Raw genomic sequence first — 22,306 nt, forward strand, 5'->3', positions numbered from 1 at the left:
GATGAATGAAGTCACCATGATTTTTTGTTAAAATAGGGTACCAAAAGAGATTTTCCTTTTCACATCACTTAAACTTTTCCACAAGAAGTGCAACTTAAAGAGACCCAGAGTTCCAGGGGTGTGTTGTCATCGTGTATTCGGGAATTTGCAAATAGAAAATTGAATTATTTTCATAAAAGTGAGGTACTTAGGTATTATATCGACCGCACAGTTGTTCTTGATCTGTTTAAATCCGGGTTTATCTATGTGCGCTTGGAGATAATCAGCGTAGCCTGAATGAGATAAACTGCTATGCAGGTATATTTTAACTAAATGTTTAATATGTAGAGTCGATTAGGTTAGGCTATGTATTTAATGTAATTCATTCCGGGCGGCCTGCTTTCCATAATTCTCTGTTTGTAGTTTCCATAATTTGTAACTAAAGCATTAAGATTAATGAAAACAGGGCCACCGATGAAAGGTTGTCCATATCCATCCCTTCCACCTCTGGCATCAAGCCCGACCTCCGAATATCCTCCCATTTGCAGCGCAAATGGGAGGATAGCCCTATATATTGATTGTGACTGGTTGTCTTTTATTCCCCCCCTCAACCCTGGGGAAATGGCTCTGGGTTATGGAACTTGTTTATTGTTACTTTGATACTCTTTTTACTTTGATACTTGGATTTAGTGATTTACGTGGCAACTTCTATTTACGATGCATGGGCTTCAAGTTATTTAAGTTGCTTATTGGTACTTTGATACCTTGTTTACTTTGATGTTTTCTTTACTTTATTGTTTTTTTTTATTTGATATTGTTACTTTGATACAAGTTTTTGATGCTTTGATGAAAGTTCCACGTTGAAAAAAAAATTGATTTCGAAATAAGGAACCTTTTAAAAACTTGAAACTTTTTGCAATCAAAAACGAGCAAAAATTAATAAAAAAAAACTTTCCGAAAAAGAAGTTTTTCAAAGAAAAGCAAAGGCCATATTAAATTTAAAATCAGCAGATACAAATATCTTTTAAAATTCAAACTAAAAAAGACCAACAATTACTATTAAAGAACAAACTAGACCTACGTTGCCTGGGCAACGTGAAGTGTTGCGGCAACCTTTGTCCGGCTTTGCCGATTAAAGTGTTGCGAGAGCAACACTTTGGTTTTGTTTCTTCGCTATCGGTTAAATGCTGAAGTTGTCAAAACTATCAAAGCTTTCAAAACGGCATATTCAAAGAAGAACACAATCAGTAATCACATGATCAAATTCTTCAGCGTTGAAAAACAACAGCAAAAGAATATCGGAAAAAGGGACTAAATTGAGTTTGCAGCCAGTTGAACTTTATCCTTTTCAATCGTAGACATCGTGACGGATGGAAACTTGGAACATTATCTTATATAATCTAGTTGGTATTATAAAGCTATCCGTAACTTTTCAGGATCAAATACCATAGATGTGCACCAATTTGCACAAATTTGTAGCCCCTCATAAACCTCCTCTAGCAACCCATTCTTGCTTACAAGTCCCTCTTCCGTGAGAGACAAAGAATAACACAATCAGTAATCAGATGATCAAAGGCTATTCCTCAGGGTTGAAAAAAAAAAAAAATATTGGAAGAAGGGACTAAATTGACTTTGCAGCCAGTTGAACTTTATCCTTTGCACACCATAGGCTCTGGTTCGAGGACAAGCAAAAACCATCCTTTTTGGCCCCAGGCAAGAGTCGTACGGAACTTTCCAAAATATAATGTCATATTCATCAATCCGGTCCGAGGTCCACACTAACAGCCGATTATTACTTACTAGGCCCCTAAATGTCACTTTGCAGCCGGTTGAACTTTATCCTTTTCAATCGTAGACATCGTGACGGATGGAAACTTGGAACATTATCTTATGTAATCTAGTTGGTATTTTAAAGCTATCTGTAACTTTTCAGGATCAAAATACCATCAGGGACCCATAAATTTCCTGTAATGACTCGCCATCCAGGATCCCTTATTATTGGATGGCGAGTCATTACAGGAAATTTATGGGTCCCTCATTCCATAGATGTGCACCAATTTGCACAAATTTGTAGCCCCTCGTGAGCCTCCTCTAGCAACCGATTCTTACTTACAAGTCCCTCTCCCGGGATATACATCCAAGTTCACCGGAAACAAATAATGGGTACACCAACTAGCAAAAGTTCCAAACCCCTTGTCGCTGAAGTCATTGTAGCCTAACAGCCGATTATTACTTACAACTCCCCTACATGTCTTACAATCGGGAACCAAGTTGTTCTTACCATCAATTACACCAGAAACAGATAATAGGTACACCAATCAGCAAAAGTTGCAAACCCCTCATTGCCAAAGATGATTATAAGCTAATAATCGACTGTTGCTTGGAAGTCCCCTACATATCTCACAATTGGTATCGGCCTATTTTTGGTTCAAGTGTGTACCTTACCACTGAAGTTGTCAACCCCTTGAAACTTTCAAACTGGTGTATGTCATGAAGGAATTTTTGTAACAAAAAATGGATGACATACACTTTGATCAGCTCATCAAGGTCTATCGATTGTCATTGAAAAAAAATTCTATCTGTCTTAGTTCAAAAGTTGACTTTTTTGCCGGAGGCCAACTTTCTAACACCACCACTTAGAAAGGAGCAAAGGATAAGCTCTAATTTCTTTAGCAATGAGAGAACTTTTAAAGTTTAAGAGGTATATCTGATACCATTTCTCTATTGCAATCCCAAGTAGAAAAAAAAGAATGGTAAAGTCAGCTGAAATCACGAACAGAAATGGCTAGAAACAATAGATGGCAGCACTTTCGGACCCGTGGGAAAATCGCACTTTTTTGTTTCTGTAAATTTTTCTATTTATCACTCAAAGAAGATATATTGGCTGTGGGGCCGGGGAACTACCGCATATATTTAACACTTATAGATTTTAGTCCATCTTCAATTTGAAACTGGTGCCTGCCTGCTTGCCTGCTAGAACGGAGCTTTCCACTCGAAAGCAGAAACATGGTTTGATGAAACGAAAGCTTGGCTGCACAACTTCAGATACTCCTCTCTGACATAGGCTATATAACTCCACTTCACTTCGCACACCATAGGCTCTGGCTCGAGGACAAGCAAAAACCATCCTTTTTGGCCCCAGGCAAGAGTTCTACGGAGCTTTCCAAAATGTAATGTCATATTCATCAATCCGGCCTGAGGTCCACACTTTCCGTAAAAACCGCACAGGTTAGACCCTTACCAGTTTCCAGGAATAAGCCGAGATCGGCGGCATAGAAAAAAAAAACAAAAAAAACCGGGACAAAACCAAAGTGTTGCTCTCGCAACACAATGAAACTCAAAACGAACAGAAATTAAATAAGCAATCATAGCGAAGAAACATACAAGAAGTGCTAATATAAATGAATAAATAAATCTTAAAACGATTAATGCTTAAATTGAATATGCAAATAAAGCTTAAAACAAAAAGAATATTTTGTTATTGAAGTGAATTAAATTTGCAAATCAAGCGTGAAACGAAGAAAAATCACTACAAACAAGAGTTTGGGTGTCGCCTCCTTCTCTCTATAAAGCTAGACTAATGTCATGTAGAAGGTACAGACGTTTCTGTAAAGATTGTTTTTAATGAGAAATAATTTTAATGAAATCAAAAATGTCTAAATATAGTCATTCCAATATTTCAGAGTACCATTAAGATGAATGGTTTTCGTAGCCTAGCAGAAGGAGAGGAGGTGGAATTTGAGTGTCGACCTTCAGGTAAAGGATTAGAGGCTACGATTGTGACTGGTCCTGAAGGAACGGACTGCAAAGGATCTCATAGACGACCACTGTCCAAAAAACGTTTTAGAAAAATTCGGTAAGTGTATATGTTTGGCTTTCAAATTGAATCTAAAATTGACAGGTACATCCAAATTTTGTGGGAGAGCAAGCCAAATTTTACTAGAAATTTCGCTAAGCATTCTTTAACAAAATTTGTTGTTTTTTTGGGGGGGAATTTTGCAGCTATAGGTAAGTTGTCAACTACGAAATCTTGTTAGGAAGATAAGCTATACTCTACTTATGTCCACTTGGGCAGCTCATTATCATTGCCTAAGTGCACAAACATATGCCTCCCGTGAATTATTTATCTACCCCTCCCTCCACTCCCCCAGCCACTTCGTATGGAGAATAAGGACGTATAATCTTAGGAGGGGCTCATTCTATCAGAAACTGAAGGTTATAATGTCTTTCTCAGGGCTAAAGTGGTTGGAAGGTAACCCACCCCCAACATTGGCCCCTTTGCCTTCAACAGAACCCACACAGACCTTCCTGGTATCGGATCAAATTTTGAACCAGCTATTTCTTTAAAATTAGTTGAAATGAGCTCGAAGTAGAAAGGGAGAGGATGCGTCAACACATATTCACTCTTAGATTAATAGTTGAGAAGTGTCTGGATCATCACACCCCTTTAGTCTCCAGTGTTATAGATTTTGAATAGACTTGACTTACTTGATTAATCAAAAAGAAACTTTCCGAAAAGAGGTCTTTCAAAGAAATTAAAGAGCCATATTAAAACTCAAGACGGGCAGAAAAAATTTCTATATTAATATAATCTCAAAACGGGTAGAAATCAATATTAAAGAATAATTGAAATACTGAACAAACACAAATCATGCGTAACTACATCAAACATAAAAATAACAGGTACTGATATAGATGAATAATTTTTTTTTTAAACGAACAGAAAGTAAAATGAATGCTTGAGTCAAACTTAACACGATCTGAAAATACTACAAAAGTAGTTTGGTCACCCTCCTGCCCTCGTAAACCTTCTGAAGGCTAGTATATTGCGTCATTTGCGTTTTTTTAAAACTGTAAGTTCTGAATTGTACTGTTTAATTATCAAAACATTGACAAACAAATTAATAAAATCAACTCAATGGTTAGAATTAAGCAAGTTATCCCAATTCGTCAGGTTTTCTGCCGAAAAATCAAAGGATTCTGAGTTGAGCTGAAAGGATCCTGATTTAAATTCTTGGGTTGCATAAACTAATATGAGCGTTCATTATATTCAATGAAATATTGTATAATTTTCGTCGAATTTGAAACCAAAGTTTAAGACGGTTCTCGAAATAAGCCCTTCACTCACCGTAATATAGATAATGTACTCGAAAGAATCATGGGGAAATGTTCAAAAAATTACGTATAAACAAAAATGGAACAGGAGAACAAGCATAGCTTATATCACAAGGAATCCCTCAGCTGTCTTTATTTCTAACTCTTTGAAATTTTTAATTTGCGACATGAGCTTATGCTAGCTTCAGTGTGGACAAAATGTTATTTTGTCAAATTGGATGCACATAATGTCTTTTGATTGAATTCAACATCCCCCTCAACATTCTCCAAAAGTTTTAACTTAATACCCTAAGCCGTTCTTGGGATATTTAGATTTATCTTTTTGACAACCGGGATGCATATAGTGCCTTTTGATGAAGTCAACATCTCCATCAATATTCTCTGATAATTTCCTCTAAACAACCTTACTACCCCTGAGATATTGCTGGTGCATAATTTTTACAAACTGGGTGCACATAGTGTCTTTCATCTTAGTTCAACATCCTTCTCAACATTTCGTGAAAGTTACAGCTTAATACCTTTTGCCATACCTCAGAAATATCTTCTTAATATCCCGAACTGTCTCCAAGATATTACAGACACACCATTTTGATAACTTGAATGCTTATACTGTATTTTTGTTGATTCCATTATCCCCCTCAACATTCCACGGAAGTTTCAACTTTAACACCTTAGTTGTGCTTGATATATTGGAGATATACACCTTTTTTGACACCCTGAATGCACATAGTATCTTGTAGTCTAGTTCAGCATTCTCCTCAAATTTCTCTGGAATTTTCAACTGAGTACCTATAGCCATTTCCGAGATATTACAGAAATGCCCTTTTGACAACCTGGATAATTGTGCTATCTTTTGATGTACCTCAACATCCCCCTCAACTTTTTTTGGAGTTTTCAACTTAATAATCTTAGCTATTTCCGAGATATTGTAGATAATGCCTTTTGACAGCATGAACGCGCGTCTTTTGATTTAGTTCGAGATCCTCTCAACTTTTCCTGAAAGTTTGAAGTTAAATAACCTTAGCCATTTCTGTGATTTTGCAGATGCGCCCTTTTGACAAACTGGATGCACATGGAGTCTTTTAATTCCGTTAGCCTCAGTATTCCCTGAGAGTGTCAACAGAATACCTTTAGCCGTTCCTGAGATATTACATAAGCCCCCCCTCTCCTTTTTTCATTAAAACACATGTTTAAACAACTGTTAAATCACATTATTTGTTGCCCTTGCTGTAGGGCCCGTGAGGGTCCTGAGATGTTTCAGATGCGGTCTTTTAGCAACGTGTGTGCACATAGTGTCTATTGACTTAGTTCAACATCTCCTTCGACATTCCCTGTTTGAAAGCAACGCTTTCTTTAAATTTGACCGTTCTGCAGGTCCATAGAAAGCTTGAGCGTAGTTGGTCAATCAGAGGTCTGATCTTGTAGAGCTTGTCGTAGTTGTCTCTTCCTTTTTGGGGTAAGATCAAATTGTCATTGAGATGAACGTGAGCAAGAAGCCAGCTGAAATGGCTTATATTCATCAGCCCAGAAATGTAATTATTGAGTTCATCGTGACCTGAACCAGAATTAAAAAAACCTTCATTTCATCTCGAGTAGTTGGGGTGAGCGAAACACCTTTGTGAGTAGCATATCAGTTCATTTGAAATATGACATGATTAGTCAGATCAAGATCAAACAGCTCGACGAAAAAATCAACTAGATTATGTAAAGCTTCTATCCCAATAGGCCACATGGACTCGGTAAAGGGCTCGACATCTTTTGATTCCAAATATCTTATTCCACTTCTTCACTATGACTCCAAGGGGAAGATAATCTTTATTGTTACTTGTTTCTTGCTCATTGTTTGCTTCCCTTACTCCGTCCACTTGATTATCGGTTTCGTCGTCACTTGATGATAGCTCCCCAGCCAGTAGGTTGCTCAGTGATTCGACATTTGAAACTGAAAGGTCCGGCAGCCAATCATCAGCGTCATCATCTGATGATATGTGAAGTTTGTACTTTGGACCTGAAGGTATAACATCAAATAACTTTGAGATATCCTCTGTCCGCAAAGGACGGCGTGCTATTATGATTTAGCTGAAAAAGAGCAAATTTAATTTGAGATTTTGCTTGTCGTTTTTTTTTTGTCGAGCTGCTGAAGTAGTCTCAAGCTCAAAACAATCAAAAAAAAAAAAAAAAAAAAAAAAAAAATAACAAGAAACAACTTTTTAGCATATGTTGCAAAGTGGTCATAGGTCATGACCAGCCTCTCATGTCCAATATCTCTTTATCGTGCTTCATATCTGAAACTGTTATGCTAGTAACTCGTACTCTATTACACAAAGAAAAAATTGTCAGGAAAACAATATTAAAGGTATTACAATTCTTTGCCCATCAGATAGCGTTGCTAGGCATATGCTAGACCGGTGGTTTCTTATTTTAACCGCATACGGTTCATGGGAAAAAATATGAAAAAGTGGTTTCACTGAAGAACTACTTCGTCAGAAAGGGCTGAATAACTTTTATTTTATTCCTGAAGGTCCAGAAAAAATTATAAGTTTTCTCTTGTCAGCCCACTATGTATTTTCATCTTGAACATATTCTACCCTTGAATAGGCATGGAGCTTATGTCCCTAGCTGCTTGGTATAAGCAATATACGTTTTCCCAGAGAGAAATGCTGCCTATTTAGTAGGTTATTTTCAAAACAAGATAATTTGTTTGTGGTTGGATAAGATGACTAAAAATTGTCTTAGTAGTGATGTACCCAAGTACTCAATAAATTTTATCTTTTTCTTTGGAAAAAAAAACTAATCTCCAATTGAATAAAATGATGTAAAACTAAAACCGTTACACCTTGATACCAAAAAGGAATTGAGAAGAATTGTATATTTAGAAAATAGCCAGAAATCTAAGCTATGCATCAATAGGGTTATTATTAAAATTATTTCTTTAGGCAAAGCCAAAAAGGATTTTTTTTCCGGAAAAACCTCTTCCTAGCTAATTTATCTACTATGGGTTGCCTCCCTGTAGTAGCATAATATTTTTAGGCATGAATATATAATGAGTGGGACGTAATAAGCTTGAGATTGTCTGTGCAGGATTTCGACTCTTGTTGATAGAAGAGCATCGCCAAGTGCTGAAAACCATGTTGTAACAAAAATGGGCCCAGGATTGCACTAAGCCTCTTTTCTACTGGAGGTCCCAGGGACTTCTTGCTGTCCAGTTCTATTCCGGCTTAAGCGCTTTGGCGTAGACTTGGGAAGACGTGTTGGTTCCCATCCTGTACTGTTATCCGGGACTATTGCTTTTCCTAAGGCCAAAATGATTTCAATGATTTAAAGATTTTGAAAATTAGAACTTGGAATGTTACAACGTTCAAAAATGACTGTCGTGTCGACATTTTGACTAACGAATTCACACGATTCGAACTGGACTTATTAGGAGTTTCAGAAACTCGTTTCCCAGGGGTAGGTAGCATGGAATTAGGTAATGTAGAATTTGTTTACTGAGGCAGGAAGGACGGGGTGCATAGACAGGGAGTAGGTCTCATGATGCATAAGGAAGCTGATAAGTCCTTTTTAGGCTGGGGAGGGCATTAATAATAGAATACCAATCGCTCTTTTTATGACTAAAAAGTTGAGGATATCAGTTATAATAATATATGCTCCTGTAGAACCGACTGATGGAGATACTAGTGACTCAGGTGAGTTTTACTTCCAGTTACAGGAACAAATAGACAGGGTCCCAGGTAGAAATATGGTGTTTTTATTAGAAGATTTTAACGCCCAGGCTGGTATCAATTGGGATAGATGGTATCCTAACCTAGGTAAATTTGGTGTAGAAAAAGAAAACACTAATTGCTACAGACTGTTGTAATTTAACATTGTAACAAAGATGTGTGCAATTTTTTAACTTTAACAGTCTAGTTACAACCAATACGACGTTTAGTCATAAAATTGCCCATAAGTTAACTTGGTATTTACGTGATGATATGACAGCAAACATTATTGATTAGGTTATAATAAACCGAAGACTGACAGGATCAAAACAAGATACTAGGGTATATAGGAGTGTTGTTATTGATGGTAAAAGTAAAGTCCACCATCTGGTAGTGTCTAGGGTAAATTTAAAGCTGAAATTTCGGTAGGGTGACTACCTTTGGGAAGTTATGACCTTGGTAGACTCCAGGATAAGAATTTGAGAAAAAATTTCCAGGAACAGTTGAATACTAAACTGGAGAGTTTAAAATTTGACAATGCGGAAGATGAATGGAATAACTTTAGGGAAACAATTTGCGAAGTTGCTGATGGTGTCATGGGGAAGAAAGTTAGGACCACAGCTAGGAATATTAGTGGAAAAGCCTTATGTTTAATTGAGAGGAGAATGGGCTTGTACAAGAATTATCTGAGCAATAGATTATATGAAAACAAAAAGATTTTAAAGAAAGTACAGAAAGCTCTAAAATATGACCCACGGAGAGGTGAAGTGGAGGCCATGGATGAAATTGCTTAGGATCTGGAAGATGCAGCTAGACGACACAATAGTAATGTATTGTACAGGCATTTTAATAAAGTGAGAGGGATTAGTCGATCTGGATTTCTACCAGTTAAATATAGGAACGGACACAATTAGTGCTAAAGAAAGAGTTAAACAGAGACGGGCAGAACATTTTGAGATTTTGGTAAACCGAGATAGAGTTGCAGGAAAAGATATAGAGCAGAATGAAAAAGTCTGCGATTACCTGGATGTGAAGGAAGATTTTTGTTTTTGTGAGGACGAATTAGGGACAGTACTAAAAGGATTAAAAACAATAAGGCTCCAAGTGTCGATATTGTTGTAAATGAGTTTCTTAAATCTGGCAGCTCTGAGGTAAGAAATAAGTTACTGAAGATTATGAATAAAATTTTGAAAAAGTGAAGTACCTAGCGATTTTAGAAAAACCTTAATCAAACCACTGTATGAGAAAGGTGATAAGAGCGAGTGTGGTAATTATCGTGCCATTAGTCTGGTCTCTGTAGGTAGCAAATTAGTTAGTAATATGATACTTTTTTTAGACTGAGAGATGCTGTAGACAAAGTTTTAAGAGAAGAACAGTGTGGTTTTAGAAAAGGTAGAATATGTGTCGACCAAAATTTCACTTTAAGTTAATAATTGAGAAATGCCTGAGATATCAAACATCTTTGGTCCTCAGTTTTATAACGTATGAGCAAGCGCCCGATTTTGTTGATAGAAGAGCTTTAGCAAAGGTTTTATCCTTATATGGTATACTAGACAAATATATTAAAGTGATTAGTGCTATGTACGAGAATAACATTGCTGCGGTTAAGGTTGGAAATGAGGTCAGCAGCTGGTTTCGTATTAAATCAGGAGTTAAGCAAGGTTGTGTTTTATCGCCCTTTATATAGATCATTTTAATGTATTTTTGTCTTAAGAAGCACAAGAAAAGCAATAGGAGACCACAGAATCAAATAGGGAGGAAAAACTCCTCTGGACTTAGATTATGCTGACGATTTAAGCATTCTAGATGAAAGTGTGAGCAAAACGAATGAACTTTTAGACGTTTTGCGAGTTCAGGGTGCTAGAACAAACTTGAAAATAAATGTTAAGAAAACTAAGTCACTAAGGCTAGGAATAAGTGAAGATTAAAGGTGACGTTGGGCAACGGAATGATTGATCAGGTGGACAGCTTCAGTTACCGTTGTAGTACTATTAGTAAAGACGGTGGGAATAATGAAACTGTTAAAAGTAGAATAGCCAAGGCTCAGGGTGTTTTTCACAGTTAAAAAAAGTTTGGAAGATAAGGATGATAAGAGTGCAAACCAAGATTAGAATATTGGAAGCTACAGTGATGACAGTTGTCAAGTATGGCTTTGGAGAATGAGTGCTCGGAAAAGCAGATGAAGATTTGCTAAATAATTTCCAGAGAAATTGCTTATGGATTGTTCTGGGTATTTGGCTAACGGACCTTAATTCAAACAGTAGGCTGTATAAAAATTGTGGTTCAATCTCACTTTCTATGACTATAATGAGAGAAAGGTTGAGATGCCAAGGGCACGTTCTGTGGATGAAAGATGATAGATTGCCAAAGATTGTCCTTTTTGGCGAACCGTCTAAGGCTAAACGGATAGCAGGTCGTCCACGGTTAGGGTAGGAGGATGTCATAAGGAAAGATTTGAAGAAAACAAGATCTTCCTGGGAAAATATAAGAGTGAGGCTTTGAATAGATTGGGATGGAGAAGGAGCGTGCGTAGCTGTGTTGGCCTTAGGCAGCTGAGTGCTGCGGTGAATTAGAAGTAGTAGTAGTAGGAGTAGAAGGTGCTTAGTTGCTGGTTTCATATTAAATCAGGAGTTAAGCAGGGTTGCGTTTTATCCCCATTTATATAGATGGTTTTGATGGATGTTTTTCTAAAGAGCACAGCAAAGGCAACGAGAGAACAGGATCAAATGGGAAAGGAAAACTCACGTAGACTTAGACTATACTGATGTTTTAAGTATCTTAGATGAAAATATTAGCAAAATGAATGAACTTCTAGAGATTTTGTGACTTAGGGGGGCAAGAATATGTTTGAAAATTAATGTCAATAAGACCAAGTCGCTAAGACTAGGAATAAGTGAAGGTGAAAAGGTGATATTAGGTAACGAGAAGATCAATCAAGTGGACAGTTTCACATACTTAGGTAGTATTATTATTAAAGCGAAAAAAAAGATGATTCACTGACGATGTTAAAGTAGAATAGCCAAGGTCCTGGGTGTTTTTTCACAATTGAAAAAATTTGAAAGAATAGGAATATAAGTCTCCAAACCAAGAGCATAATATTGGAAGCTACATTGATGACAGTTGTCAAGTATAGTTCTGAAGTGTGGGCGACCTGAAGAACTGAGGAGTTGCTAGATGTTTTTCGGAGAAATTATCTATGGATTGTTTTGGGTACCCGACTGACTGACCGTATCTCAAATATCGGCCATCCGTTAGAGCCATCCGTTTAGATCCGTTAGATCAAAAATGTCGGCCAACCGTTTAGAGCCAAACGAAAAGTTGGTCGTCCCCGAATGGGGTGACAGGATGTCGTTAGGAAAGATTTAAGTGAAATAGGAAAATCGTAGGAGGTTGTGTTGGCAGTGTTGAACGTAGGCAGCTTGTTGCTGCAGCGAGTTGTTAGTTGTAGTAGTAGCACTCCTGTGTACGAGAAATTTTATGCAGATGGTTTGAGTGTCCTAAATAAATTTTTTTAGTGAAATGAATAAATTTTTGAGGTTTTGAGGGAGTGCACGAATAGGTTTGAAAGTTATGAAAATTGACTCAAAAGGCAGTTGACCAGGGTAGTGTTATTAGCAAATACGGTGGGTGCACTGAAGACGTAAAAAGTAGAATAGCCAAGGTGCCATGTGTCTTCTCTCGTACTTGAAGAGCATTTGGGACAATAGGAAGAAAACTCTTAAGATTAGACCGAAGTTATGGAAAATTAGATGTCTCTAAGATTAGAATATTAGAAGCTACCGTAATGACTGTAGCCAACTGTGGGTTTGAAACGTGGACACTCGGAAAGGCTGAGGAAAGGATGTTAAATATTTTCCAGAAGAATTGTTTAAGGATTGTTTAGGTGCTTGGTTGACTGGCATTGTATTCAATAGGCTATATGTGGTTCGATCCCTCTGTCTAGTGATATAATAACGAAAGAAAGGTTAATATGACTAGGCCCCATTTGAAGGATGATGGCGCCAAAAATTGTTTTTGGCCGTACATCTAGGGGCAAACGAGAAGCAGGTTGTTTCCGAGTGGAGTGGGAAAAGATCGTAACAAAGGATAAAAAAAAATTGGACGTTTATGGGAATAGGTTAGGAGTGAAGCTTTAAATAGATTTAGGTGGAGGAGGAGAGTGCGCAGCTGTTTTGCCCTCAGACGGCTTAGTGCTGAAATGATTTGTTATAGTAGTAGTTTCGACCCTAACAGTACCTTAAGTGTATCATAATTTGTCGTCTTGGACTTCGGCTCGGAGAACAGAAAGTAAGATTCAATCGATATCCTTATACGTGAGTGGTAACTCCACATACATACGAAGATTCAGACTGCACTATTATCTGAAAGTGAACGGTAACCCCTTGTTTCCCCTATATTATCAATGATTTTCACGCTAATGCATTCCACAGGTAAAGTTTAATGAAATTTTATTCAAGACAGATTTTCGACGGTAATAGCACGTCTAAATTTAAATCCGATAGCCGTAGTAGTGATCAAAATGAAGGAATTCCATTGATTAGTTTCTAATTAAGGGTTGCAAAAGCTCACACCCTTGTGATGTTTTCTGATAAGGACAAATATTTCTAGAAAACTCGTCTTGCCTCAGACCCCCTCTCCCCTCTTGTTGCACGAACAGGCTAAAAATTTTCACTTAATGGTTTCTACGGCCGATGGATTTGACTCTAGAATTCCAGTTTGGCGGGGTCATTCATTTGCTGTTTTCGTTCCAGTAGCGAGGCAAAAATCAGCATTTTAACAGATGGTAATATTGATAAAATTATAATCAGTGTAGCATTTCGTATAACTTTAATATTCTACCCGGCATAGATTTTGAAGTTAAAGGATTTTTTCTCTTAAAACCTTAGAGCGGATTGCCTCACACATCTGTCGTTCCGTGCGACAAGAGGTACAAATGACCTAACATGATAAGTTAATGTATAATATACATTTGCTTGATCAGACTTTCATGCTGAATTGATTGGTAATGTCTATCCGCTCAACATCCTCCAATTGGCTAAGTTCAGAAAGGGAACAAACTCAGCGTTTCTGAAAATCACGGATATCAACGGTGGAGTATCAAACCGTATATTTTTGAAATCTTGCTTCTTTTCCAGTGTATTCGAGCAATATCATTAAGGGGTCGTGAAATGAATGTCAAACCGTTTTAATCTCATCATGGTCAATTATAATTCAAAGAAAAAGAAGCTCTCGAAGGCTGCAAAATTCTTAACATTTGGGATATTTTCATTTATTTCCTTATCACATAGATTGGGCGTCATGTTTCTGGTGGCTTTTCTCACTTCCTGTCCAAAAGGATGGCAAAGAAAAGCCAACCACAGAATGTTGACAGATGCTCACATTTGCGCGTTTTACGAATTGGGGAAGACATTTAAGAAAACCGTTAGAATAGTACTCCTACACTTGATCTATTGTGAGCATACGTGTTTGTCGTGACACTTTAGATTCTCCGCTAGAACCTCCGGAAACACTACGTATGACATCTGGAACTGATGTAAAATGCAAAATGTTCAAATCATTTCGCAAATTGGTCGATTAAACGTGACTCTAAAGCGCATCCAACTATGTATCAGACAGTTTGTTAGAAGAAATTTTTTGGTCAGTAGGATGTTCATGTTACGGCTCTATTCAGACAATAAGGATGATGAAAACTTCTCGTCGTATTATGTTCAGTGAGCTAAATTACAAATTATAAGGATGGAAGGACTCCTCTTGATATTTTCTTACCCCACAGTCAAGGTCGTATTCATAGGAGGGGTTTGGGATTTTGAAACCCCCCTCCCCCCAATGTTCGACTGGTAAAAATGTAATAAAGTTGTATAAAACACAGTTTTTGCGTTTTCGAAGTTTTTTTTGTAAACACCTCCTTCTTCTGAAAAAAAAATCCTAGATGCGGTCCTGCCCACAGCGCCCAAATTAAGGTATCTTCTCATTGACATTGCCAGGGTTTTAGTCCAAGTTTTTGTGGCAGATGAAGATATTTTTTATGTGACTGAAAGATTCAGCACCTTTGTGTCTGAACGGAAAGGTTCATGACTCACAAGGGTTCAGTTGTTCCGATAAGGCCATATCTGCGATCCCAAGGGCCTTTGTTATATCACTTTAAACACTGTTGCTTGTCTTTGCAATGACTAACCTTCTTTCGACTATTATATTTTGCTTAAACATCTTTATGCCGCTTTTTTCCGAAATTTGGCTGTCCCACAGCGTCGTCCCGTTTTCTTTTTCAGTGGTATTTCCTTCAGCAATAAAAAAAAATATTTTTGATAAAATTAACTGGGCTTCGAGAACAAACTTCAGAGCCCCACAACAGGCTTGCACGCAAGGAAGTTTCCCTAAGAACCTCAAAGATGTTACTATTCTCCATATTTTTTTATATAATTTGGCTAGTTTTTGTATTAAGATAAAATTACAATTTTTACACAAAAACACATTTTATGCTCTATGGTGTACTTTTAATCTTATCTTAAAGCTTAAAATGAAAAGAAATTACCATAAGGAGGACAACGATCCCCTCAACCATCCCGCTTCTTGCGTTTTTTACGCTGAAATTTTATTTAATACACACTTAGAAGCTTATATATTAAGTGAATGTGCTAAAATAACTTTATATGATGGAAAAATACTCAGCCATAATTGTTAGGCCCCAACAAGTTTTCAGTAAAACGCGATAAAACTTCACCTTAAAACCTGGGAATTTAGGGGACCATACCCTCATATTCCAGACAATCTCTGTTCAGTTTGAATTTAACACCCGTTTCTGTACTTTAAGGGGAAGCAACCAGTTTTTACGGCACTTGGTATCTACCTAAAAAATAGAAAAAATGAGGTATTTTTAACTTACGAAGGAGTGATCGGATCTTAATGAAATTTCATATTTAGAAGTACCTCGCGACTCAGAGCTCTTATTTTAAATTCCGACCGGCATTAAGTTTCTGATTTTCCTTTTAAAGCAATCTATCGATTCTTAGAAATTTGCCAGAGCTCATACCATATAAGCTCTTGGCTCTTTCGAACTCGTCACAAGTGCCATATGAGCTCTTAGCTCTTGTTATATGTCTAATTATGCAAGGGCCGTGTAATTGCTGGCATATTTCAGTTATAAAATGCTATAGAGAAAAGAGAAGAAAACGAACTAAAGAGGGAAAATGCCGTTTTGTTGGAAACAAAATGATAAATCATGGCTGTTGTTGTCATGCACAAACGTTACTACCTGATGTGATAATTGACAGGAGAAAATTAACTAATTAAATTAAGGTGAAAATAATAACTATTAAAAACCAAAGGAATCTCTTAATCCGTGCACCTTTTTGCCATTTTAAACAATTGCAGGCTGTAAAAGAGAGACAATCTATTTTAACGATCTTCAGATTTTGAAACTTTTTTGCATGCGATACAGCAGTAAACCTGTTTGACAGCTATGAAACGGCATTTTGGGTGCGAATGCCCTAGCGATTTTTGCAGGTATCTTATGTTTCCAAGAATTGCCATCTTGTCAGGGGTGAATTAATTACAGTCTAAGGGAAAGAATAAAGGGATTAGTTGACTTTCCTTTGAAACTACCGCTTTGTCGTTTTTGGGATGCAGCTAAATTGAAATGGCTGCTGCAAATTTAGATAGGAAATTAAACATGTTCAAGTTACCTACGGAATTAGTTTCTATTGCTTTTCTGCATTCCATTTGCGCCATTTATAAGCATGAGTAAAGCCAGGGAGAGTGGGGGATGACATTTTCACTAGATTTGGCCACGAAGAGTTACAAAAAGATTGTTCCTATTTTATCCGGAGAGCGTCAACACCCTTTCTCAATTCCTGGTATTTTAGTGGGAAATCTTCTTTTATTACAAAAATTTCACAAAAAGCGAATTCAAGGCAAATATGTTAAATGTTTTGACAACCTCTTCAATGTTTAATGTTTGACAAATATCTTCAGTTGTAACGTATGTAGAACTGCTCAAGTCTGAAAACTCACATACATCAGAGGAATACTGAACTTCCATTGAAATTATTATCATTAAAGCTACTTTAATATTATTGTATCACGTCTAAGGTGCGTAAGTGGATGGGGGCTAGTTTCTATTCTTTTAAATTGTTCTTCATATGAATAGCTTGTTTTAAAGAAACTTCCCCCCCCCCGACACAAAGTCCAGTAGATTAACCTGTCATATCTGGTCTTTTGGATTTTATTAGGTCATCTATTGGTTTATTTTGGAAATAGTGATATATATCACACTAGACAGTTTTTTTTTCCTCCGTAGCAAGTATGTGATAGCAAATTTTGAAAAAGTATGGTTAGTAAGGCGACATTTAATTATTTTTTTTTCCTTCAGATGTTATAATTGTGGAGAGTTTGCTAACCATGTAGCTGCTAAGTGTAGTCAAGGGCCAATGCCTAAACGCTGTCATTTATGCAAATCTGAAGGCCATTTGATAGCTGAATGTCCAAACAAGACTGAGAGTCGAAGTATAAAGGAAGGTAAACCTACCGAAGAAGCAACTAAAGAAGAAACAGAAGAATCGGCGAGTTGCAGTGACAAAAATGAAGAAAGAACAGAAAAAAGTGAGTGACAAGAAAGTCGACGAATTATCCTAGGAGAAACACTTTGTGTCTTAAAAGTCAACATAAAAGTATTATTTTTATATTTCAAACTAATCTTTCTCATTTGAGTAAGCTCTTCCTTCTAGCTTGCCAAAGTCATTTCAGGGGCTGGAGGGGGATTCAATGTCCGTCCTGACTCTAAAACGGGATTTTATGAAATCTTAAGATTTTGACAAATGCTTTAAGAAATCTTCTTTATATTACTTAAGTTTGTTGTATATCAAACAGAAGAGTTCTCTAACCCTGCAAAATATGATTTTTTCTTTAATTCAAGCATTCGCCTTTTTCGTTCATTTTCTATGATATTTTTAAACGACTCTTCCCCCTTCTGGCTAGACTGGCCCAGCGATATGTGACTTGATCAAGTTTTTTTTTTGCTAAATTTAGATGAACATAAATCAGATTCAAAATTCCTCTTTTTCGTTAAAATCTAAACTATTTTTGTTTATTCTTTAAGTCGTCTTAACAGTCTACATTTCATCTTTTAAAATTTGTGTTATCCGTATATTTTCTAAGAAGTGTGAGCCTGTGCAAGTTTATATCTATATCTTCCTATGCGAAACTGTAATACATTTAAGGAGCAGTTGTCCTGTAACTAGTCTCCTCTTATTTTAGTTTTGTTGTTAAACAACAGGTTTGATGTTTTGTTGATTTGTTGTAGGGTGTAGTATGTTTGTGCAAATTTTTGAGCATGTCTTTTTCTTGCCCTAAATACGTAATAAAACAGCCATGACAATCATAAACTCAATTATCAACACACGGTATGACGTTCCTATTACCTAGGTAGAGAATGTACGCTAAGATCTTAGCAGCCCATGTGTGGGAAAAATGCCATCTTTAATTTTGAATGATATTATAGTTCGGTTATTAAATATCGTAAAAGCCACCATAATAGATTATCCTCAGAATATTTAGACTGTGTGTTTTGGAAATTCTATAGAATCTGGCAAATTTTTTATTATTATTATAATTGTCTCGTCAGTTTCGACGAGACAACTCGAAATATCCATATTTTTCATCTTTACTGATAATCATTATATTATATACTGATAATCATTATACTGATAATACATTATATTGTTTTACGATCATACTTCTCGATTTGTTACTCATATTTCTAACTCAGGTTCACTTGAAACATGATTATAAGATACTTACCGATTAAAAAATCTGACCAAACGGAGCAAAATCCCTGGGGTTGGTCATATGCTGATTTTTTTCTGTCCTTATGTTAGGTATTATAATTTAAAAAAACAACTTAAAATGAGAAATTGTATCTCTAGAAGTTTTTAGCAAAAAATGGGGGGGGGGGTGGATGTAAAGAAAGATGTATCGCCACAGCTTCGTTTTGGCTCTTGATAGCCCTGTCAGTTAATAAATAATTTTGCAGATTTGCAGAAAGACATTTTTAATAGTACTTCTCTTATAAGTTTATATTCACAAGTTGAGCTTGAAAGCCTCATTGGCGTTTAGCTCTAAAGTGTGTAATCAGTTTAAAAGCCGCAACCACACAAATTCAAGTTTTTTTTGTATACAGTCAGCTAAATTTGGTTACCTACCTTTGGGGTAGGTAACCTTTTATTTTAGGATTATTCTGAATAAAAAAGACAGTTTGACCTGAGTTAGAAGAGATTTAAAACACACGGGCAGTACAATTTGCTGCTTATCTATTTCAGCTGTCCTAAATTTTCGACAAACGGTATGATTTCCGAATTCTATTATAAATTTTGAATATCAAATTTTGAATTATAGTGAGAGAAGTATGATTGAGTTAAAAAAAAAAGAAGAAACAAAGAGCAGAAATGGGAGTGCGAAAACACCAAGGAGGTTTACAGGTGGTTTAGATATATTTTCACAACAATCCACAAATAATTCAGAATATTGCTCTCATAACAACTAAGTTTGAGCCTGATTGAACTTTCTGTGACGGTTGATGGCCGACGCCTCCTTGAGTATTTCGTAGAACAAATTATAAACATCCATTGATTCATTTGCTTCAAGCCAATCACTTGCAGGAGTAATGTTGTATCGCATAGTTGGATTGTTTTAGCAATATCTCGTGAATCTTTTGAATGATGCTTCCATTTGCGTTTTTTTTTGTTAAATTTACTCCTCTCAATGCGTCAACTTTGGAAATTAGAAATCTTAGAGCAGAAATCTTATGAATCAAAAGTGTAAATAAATCGGCACCTCTTTTGTGATGCTCTATAGATGGCAACTCTTGTAAAACAGTCATTTTCTAGCTTAAGTGGATCTAAAGGCATTAGATGAACGTTTATTTGATAAAATTACTGCTCATAAATACATGTTTCAGGAGGAAAATAGAATTGTCTAAAATACACTGACCGTAGAGGATATTTACTTTGGAAAAACTTCCCGAACTGCTTTACAGGTTAAGCTATTTAGAAGTGACCAGTACAATATAATAATAATTCTTGGGGATACATTAGTCATACTTTAAACTTTTGCAAACCTATTCAGCTAAGAGTCGCTAAATCTTTTTTCAACATTTACAGCCGGTTTTTGTCACAGTATTTTAGTGAATTAATATTTGCTGTTATATGCAATAATTCTTTACCTGTTGCATATCCGATGTGCTTATTTCAAATTAGCATTGGTTGTTTAAAGGCTGTAAGCTCAAATCTTATAAATGTGTATATGTGCAAGCTAGCCTTCCATATGTCTCTAAAAGGGTCAAAATTCTCACAAAGGCTATAAATTCATAAAATGTCTTCAGAAAGTCAAGGATTTCCTTAACGATATGAAAGAGAGCTCTTCTGCAGTCCCCGTACCCAAACTATGTAAAGTTTTATCCTATTTCTGCATATTTTGAATAGTAAACATAATTAGTACATAGGAGTTGATCCCAACTTTCAAGGAATGGACTGGTGCTACGATGCATTCAACTTTGCAGCCATTGTTTGTCTGTTGAATAGGCCTAAGGAGGGATGGGGGCAAGGGCTCTACAAAGTTAAGAATCAAATATGTGTGTGATAAAAGTTCAAGCTCTTTTAAATCCCCTGTGACGAGGAGATGCCATATGAAATTGAAAAATAATGTTTTAATGCACAATTGGGATCAGTGTAATTTTTTAGGATGTTGAACCACCAAAATCTAGAGTTTGTTCGGAAATTATCCGTAGAAATGTTCTTTTAGTAATTTTCGTCACAGAAGCTGTAAATTGTCGATCCACATCTAAATAAGGGCTTAAGTGTTTGGCAATTTTTTGGTAGCCCTGAGAACTTCAGGGTAAAAAAAAATTACTTACTGAAAAGTTGTCTTCAGTTGTTTTTATTTTAATTTTATCTTTTTTAGTTGTTTAGTTTGATCTTGGTATTTCTCTTAAACAGATTGAAGTTCCATAATTTTAGTTTCATTTCTATTTTATAAGAAAAAAATTTAATGAAACGGTGCTATAGAACAATGTATGTGCTGTACTAACATCTTTCTTGTTCGTTCAATTTACACCATATGTATATTCTTAGTAAACTAAGAAGCCAGAAAAATTAAAGCCAGACATATGTATTAAAAGAGTAACCTTCTTAGAACCAACTTTAAGGTATTTTCTTGTGATCTCGTTGATCAGCAATTTTGTTCTTGTGAAATATGACCATTTAGGTACGATTATATGAGGATTCAACAAGCATTGAGAATTGATAGGCAATACAATATTGATTCTTGAAAAAGGTACAAACTTCGTATTTCTGTTTTTGTTTCTGTATGTCCACATTCTTATCACTTGGTCAGGGTTTAATTTGCACGCTTATGCATTTGTCAGTTTTTTCATTTTTGTTTCAAATTTAGTAGCACCTTTGCCTCACAAGACTAGTCCGTTAATTGGCTTACTCGCCAGTTTCGGTATGCCAGTTCATTCATGCTCGGGCAAAATTCCAACTAGAAATTTTTTGAAGCAGTACAGTTAATTATATGCGTGATAATGCTGCATTCATATTGCGAGACCAGATGGCGATGGAACATTATTGGGACTGGAGTTGGTTTTACAAAAAAAAAACAAAAAAAAAAAAAAAAAAAACGAAAAAGCTAAAACAAAGACTCATAACTGAAAAAAAAAAACAGTTGTGAAACAAACATAGGAATTGCGAAATCGTATTTTACGCTAAACACGGCATACATTGTTGAACGAAGAAAACCGTTTTCAGTTAGTCAAATTACTAAAAATGAAAATAAACAGTTCTATTTAATTCGAAACCCCTTAAATCTTGGCTACAGATGACATGCAAGATCAAATCAAATAACGAGAACAGTTTAACTCAAATGAAAGAATTTTAATGGCTCAATCCGTGAATAGGCTTTTTTTCAGTGCTATTGTTTCTTAATTTATACACAGGTATATTTTGAAAGTACCATACCTTCTACCTCATTTATATCTTGTAAGCTTCCTAGATTATGAATATGCTGTATTAGCGTAGACGTCTTTTTTTTAGAATAAAAAGAATTTTTTATTCTTTGAATTGGTCATCTTTAAGGAAGAAGTAAGGAACTGTGTTTTGAAAAAGGTATAAAAATAGTGAAGGAGTTGCTATAAATCTTAGAGCGCGTGACAGGACTTTATTTCGTACTTGTGTCTGATTCGTTATTTTATTTTCATGTCCCTTATTCGATGAAGTGTAGTGGATAAATCCCCCCTCCTGCCAAAAAACAACGGTATGTTTTATGCTATCCAAAAACCAGATTGTTCTTGCCGTTTTAATAAAGAAAATAGCTGGTATTGATTACAATAAGATTGAAATGTCATTTTTTTTTTTTACAGAAAATAAAACGGCTCTAATCCTATCTTAAGTTCCTAAACAAAAGAGAGAGAAAGAGAGAGAGAGAGAGAGAGAGAGAGAGAGAGAAAAGTTTGGATTTCTTTAAGT

The 22,306-nt window shown here is 36.0% G+C and overlaps 1 protein-coding gene across 1 annotated transcript in view; it reads left to right on the forward strand.

Moving 5' to 3' along the window:
* The window catches only part of LOC136039485 (protein lin-28 homolog), a 37,598-nt gene extending 16,118 nt beyond the window's left edge, over window positions 1-21,480 (forward strand). The window contains exons 3-4 of the mRNA XM_065723276.1: window positions 3,663-3,835; window positions 17,161-21,480. Coding sequence (XP_065579348.1) covers window positions 3,663-3,835; window positions 17,161-17,398 — 411 coding nt within the window. The 3' untranslated portion in view covers window positions 17,399-21,480. The remainder of the gene's footprint in view (window positions 1-3,662; window positions 3,836-17,160) is intronic.
* The last annotated feature ends 826 nt before the right edge of the window (window positions 21,481-22,306 follow it).

This window comes from Artemia franciscana, chromosome 2 (assembly GCF_032884065.1).
Source record: "Artemia franciscana chromosome 2, ASM3288406v1, whole genome shotgun sequence".
Classification (NCBI taxonomy): domain Eukaryota; kingdom Metazoa; phylum Arthropoda; class Branchiopoda; order Anostraca; family Artemiidae; genus Artemia; species Artemia franciscana.